General features: G+C 35.8%; 1 protein-coding gene across 2 annotated transcripts in view; it reads right to left on the bottom strand.

The window, feature by feature from the left end:
- Nucleotides 1–10: 10 nt before the first annotated feature.
- Nucleotides 11–5,578, bottom strand: part of LOC116346522 (BTB/POZ domain-containing protein kctd15) — a 65,169-nt gene continuing 59,601 nt past the window's right edge. For both annotated transcript variants that reach the window (XM_031776604.1, XM_031776603.1), the window contains exons 2-3: nt 1,011–1,567; nt 11–934 (exon numbers count right to left, since the gene is read on the bottom strand). In XM_031776604.1, coding sequence (XP_031632464.1) covers nt 468–934; nt 1,011–1,554 — 1,011 coding nt within the window. In that variant the 5' untranslated portion in view covers nt 1,555–1,567 and the 3' untranslated portion in view covers nt 11–467. The remainder of the gene's footprint in view (nt 935–1,010; nt 1,568–5,578) is intronic.

Genomic DNA, 5,578 nt, shown 5'->3' with positions numbered 1-5,578 from the left:
GTGTGTGTGTGTGTGTGTGTGTGTGTGTGTGTGTGTGTGTGTGTGTGAAGAGATTTTCATCTGGTTTAATTAAGAATTATGTGATTTCTTCCTTAATCTTGTCTCTAGTTTTACGTTAAACCAGTCGCACATTCTGGACAGTTTGTAGGACTTTTGTGTGTTTTTCAATATCGTGCATATTTGCTATCTTTTCTTTTTTCCATTCGAATAATTTATATATGTTGATTTTATTGTTGATTCGTGGTTGCATATGTTGATAGAGAGATGAGCTTGCGTGTGTGTGTGAGAGAGAGAGAGAGAGAGAGAGAGAAGGAGAGTGAGTGAGAGTGTGAGAGAGATTATATATTGCTTGATGGGAATTTCGTAATGGATGCGTAGAAGTTTCGATTGGATTGCATTGGGATAAAGTGGTTTGATGATGAAAGGAAAGATGAAAATGAGGTTAATCTATGATGCACTTATAAATATCACACTGCTGAATGTTTTCTCACAAGTAAATATTCGGAGAATTGTTGGCCTTCAACGCCGCCACCAGTGCTGGCTTCAATGGTGAAACCGGCGTTCAGTAAACGGGTCAACACTTGAATTGAATTCAATTTGCAATATCCATTTAATGGAAATCGAATGACACTTCGACCATCCAATTGATTCCATGCGACATTTGTGCGGCCATCAAGCACCGCCTGATTGGTTTCCGGAAAGATTTCATCGAGTATGAAACGTTCAGCAGACAACATGATACGTTCACACAAATCGGGTGATATATGCAATGCAACAATTTCATATGTATCCATTGATTGATTGCGATTTTGATGGTTTTTCAAGCGTGATGGATTCATTGGTGACGTTGATTGCCCAAGTGCATTCATTGCCGATGTATTACCATTTCGAATGACACGATCCTTTTTTGATTGTTCTAGTTGCTTAACCATCGCTGTGAAAGAAGAGAAAAAAATTACAAATTAACTACCGAAACCAAATTTAATTGAAGAAAACGACATTTTACTTACGTCCAATTTCAAAATATCGTGCTTCTTCCAACAGCAAATCGATGTCAGCAAAATCATCGGGAATCAACAGTTTTGAATTGCGCATAAAATTCAAAATGTGCCTAAACATGCCACCATCACGATCAATAAAATAATGTTGTTTCAGCGAGTCCAAAACAATCGGAATGGTTCCGTTAAATAACTTGGCCAATCGCGAATCCGGATATTTGGTCAATGTTTCCAATGAGCTTGTATAAATTGTGCCGCCCACATCAATGTGTACCGGTGCCGTGTACCGTGACGCGGCCGCAACACATGGAATGCCAGTGATTGTCTTATGATTGCCATGATGATATGTGCTGGCTGTGCCGCTGCTTAATGCCGGCGATATTGGCGCTGGTGTGGTTGACGTATGGGTCGGTGACGATGAATTCGACACGGTTGGTGAACGAGTTGGTGATGTACTAATTTTTATTTGAGCCGATGTTGCTGCCGAAAATATTCGACCCGATGATGAAAGATCACGTGGTTCCATTGATGATAACATATCCCGTTCACGGTCCATTTCACATTTTCGTCTAAACGACAGAGTGAATAAAGAGAAGAAAAAAAAATAATACAAAATTATTAACGACAACAAAAAATATCAATTATTTCGAAACAATTTTTTTGTTGTATTTTTTTAATTCTTTTTAAATAGTAACTATATATAGCCAATAGGCTAATTTATTCATAACACTGTGAGCGATGATGTTGTACACTTTAAGCAATGTAAATTTGCTGAGCGCATGAAGTTTCTACGCGCAAAATATATCATTCATTTGAATTTAAAATGAATGCAAAGTTTCAATGAGCAATATTCGGGATTCTTTTTTTTCATGCGTTTTCTGTGGTCGGCTTTGATGGATAGGATATGTTTCGTCACTTCATCTCTCTCTCGCTCACACTTTTTGCGTGTCATGTAGCGCATAGCAGAAAATAACAGCACAAACAATTTAAAATATTGCTTTTTTTTTCAACGTATATGTGCATGTACATACCAGAATGGTATCGAAAGTAAAGTAAAATTAACCAAAACAACAAAAACGGTGTCAATAACGTTTAATGATTTCGTTGTCGTTGTTGCCGTCAGCAGCGAGCGAGCAAAAAGTTCGGATTTGCTTGCATTAGAAAGGCAAAAGCAAAAGTTCCGAGAAAGAGAGGAGATAATTTGCATAAAATAATTAAAAAAAGAACCTTAACGAAGAGATGAAGACAGAAGGCGGGAAAGAGAAGGGGCACATTGGCAAAAGAAAAATACCGAATGAAAATGACGGAGAGAAAAACTGTTGATTTTTGTTTGGAGGCCGTCGTTGTTTTCAATATTTTATAAAATCTATTTGCAAAGAACAAGTTTGACGTGAACATAGAGTACACAACACAAACACACATATTGGTTGTGTAAAAAAAGTCATTGGTGCAGATTTCGCGCACGCCAACCATTAAATCCAATGGTGCGCCCGTCTTGTATGCGAAATCACTTCGCTTCAGAGGATGAATTCGTTTTTGGATTTTGTGTCGTTTGCACACCTCTGTCTGTCAACGCTGTTGGCTCCTTTTTGTTGTGTATTTCTGTGTACACGAAATAAGTTTGTTGAACAGTTTTCACCGTTGCACGTCGGTATCGCTTGCGCCCACTCACTCGTTTTCTTCCCTTTTTTTCTCTCTCTCTTTCTCTCCCTCTGTTGGTTTGTTTGTATCGGAGCCAAAAGCTCTTGTTCCGGCGCGGTGCGATGTGGCACGGCTTCATTTTTTTCATGCACGAAGACAAGATGCTCTCATACATCATAGAAAATGCAACGGTGAATCTTTTTTTTCTCTCTCTCTACATTCGACTTGAATAACTTAATTTCGCCTAGTTTAAATCTCGCATACATATATTCTATTTACAATCTTCCATCACTTTTTGTAGCATACTCATGTTCGGTTTCATTTTCATCATCAACATCATTTTCTTTTTTAATCTCTCTCTCTCTTTCTCTCTTTCTCTTTCACACACTCATTCGGCGTGTCTTGCATTTGCTTCATATTTTTCCTTTTTAACGTGGATTATACGATCTATGTATACATGAGAAAACGTTTCTGTATTTTTGTTTATCAAAAAATTTCATTTAAAACTTTTATCGAGTTGATGTGCTGTGTGGCTGATGATGCTGTCGTTATTGTTATTTACCTTTTTGGGTTATTCAATGAAGTTTTCATTTTATTTTACATTAAAACTTCGTAAAAGCAACAACATTTTGCAATCCTGTGAGAACTCATTCTTTCTCTCTTCTCTTTTTTTCACCTCTTTTTCACAACATCTATCACTCATGCACTTCTACACATCCTCCGCTCCACTGAAGCTATGCACACACATTACTAGCCAAATCAAATCCTCATGTACATTGTACATGCATTTTTGCTAATGGATGTTTTCACAACCATTTTCTTTCTCTCGGCTTTTCGTTCATGTGTGTTCACTTCTTTCGCCCTCAATATTCATAAACACTTTTATTTATTTTTCTTGCTAATTCAGGCAGATATGGTATTAGGTATGCTTCCAATTTCACCTGCCGACTGCCTTGCACCGGCAATATGTGTAGCAAATGTCCTTTCCATCCAGTCGGTATTATGTGCACAATTTGTGCACGATGAAAATTAATACCGAAATATGCAAATACATTTCTTTCATCATGGCAAGTGCATCTTGAGGGGCCAATTTTACTACTTTTATTTCTTCCAATTAGGTTGATAGCCACAAAATTTTTGGATAATTTAATATTCTTCTTTGAACACACCGAGTGGAATTGACACATTAAAAAGAATACATATAATTAGCCGTGCCCTAGTAACATATCATTTTTTTGCGAATCTTGTCAGATCGAATTATGTGCAATGATTCGTGTCATGAAAAATGTGTTCTGAATAATGTCATTTTTATATTAAAAAAGGAGTGCCAGACTAGCTAGTCTTAGGCTTTTCTCATAATTTTTTCAGTCTTTTGTGACTGAAAGCGGTTGTTATTTTTTGTTTGCACCAAATGAGATGTCTCTTAATTTATTAAATTTAAGATTAGATTGTTAAATTATTCTCAATAACTTAAAGTTCTTTTATGGTCTTGATGGCTTCCAATTTTGGATTATTAATCAAAAGCGGAGTTTCGCTTGAAAAATCGCATTCGACGCTTTTCGTATTTTGGAACAGCGTTAGAATGGACTTCATTTAAATAGATTTCTCTCTCTCTCTCTCTCTCTCTCTTTCTCACTCACTTTCACTCCCTTGTAATTTTGATTGGAAACATTTTAAAACATCCACATGGTACACAACATAAGCCTGTTGGAAATGTTACAACTTTTTGAAATAATTAAAATTAATAAATACACATAACATATACACACATATATTTCGCTTCAAGCGAATATTCGTTTCATGTGCTCAACAAATAAAATAACGACAGTGTAACAACCAATATTATATTTACCGTTTTGGCATTTTTGCTACTATTGGATGAAGTGCCAAACCGAAAAAAGAACGAACGAAAGTTAAAGAGTTTACCAACGCACGCATCCATTTACTTTCTCAGTGCCAGTGTGTTCGTGTGCAGCTGTTGCGCGCCCTATCCACACCTCGAACACTTTTGTGAAGTTAATGACATTTTTTATCGCTCTCTCAAGCCAATGGATGGTCGATCGGCTTGACTTTTCCACGATTTTATCACTACATACATAATGACTGTGCGTGTGCATCAAAATATGATTAAATATTTGTTAAATTACCACATTAACATCATTATCAATGCGTTCGATTTTTTTTCGGGTTGCCAAAACTGTTGACACAATTTGTGATGGTTGATTGGAAATCAAAATTTGTGGTTAATTGGAAATTCAATTCAAACGAGAAAAAAATGCAGTTCAATACATTGGATGTTTGAGTACGAGTAGAAATATCAAGTTGCTAGACTTTGCATTTTGTTGGTCATTTCAAAACTCAACATGATTTACATTAAACAAAATTCAGAAAATTAACAAAACTTTTGCACTTTCATATGTTTTGTTGGAAAAAGAGTGCAAAAATGCATTCTTTTAATGGACAAAGACTTATTTTAACGGCTTTGAGTGATTTGAGAAAAATCATCACTAATTCCACGTTATTGTTTTTCGTCAAAGTACTACCTAAGCTCATATAATGAAATATTTATTTTTTTTTTTAATCTCAAATATTTTGTTGTGCATGACAATTCATAACATTCTTGTATACACATATAAAATCATATCTAAAAAGCGGAATGAACAAAATACACAATTAAATTGGCATTAAATGCACTAGACAAACGTACCAAGAACATTGTATGTGTATAATATTAAGTTTTCATTACGCGCACCGTGTACACATCATTTCATTTGATCAAGACTTTTGTGAAAATATCGAAAATTAGCATTAAACCATCGTCGCATATTTTTCATGTGGAAAAAAGCAGTGATTTTTCAGTTTATGTATGGGTATCTATATGCTTCTCGCTCTCTCTCTCTCTCTCTCTCTCTCTCTCTCTCTCTCTCTCTCTCTCTCTC

This window comes from Contarinia nasturtii, unplaced genomic scaffold, assembly GCF_009176525.2.
Source record: "Contarinia nasturtii isolate CC-2019 unplaced genomic scaffold, AAFC_CNas_1.1 Cnas_scaffold_1565, whole genome shotgun sequence".
NCBI classification, from domain to species: Eukaryota; Metazoa; Arthropoda; class Insecta; order Diptera; family Cecidomyiidae; genus Contarinia; species Contarinia nasturtii.
This window is presented reverse-complemented; position numbering and strand designations above follow the sequence as displayed.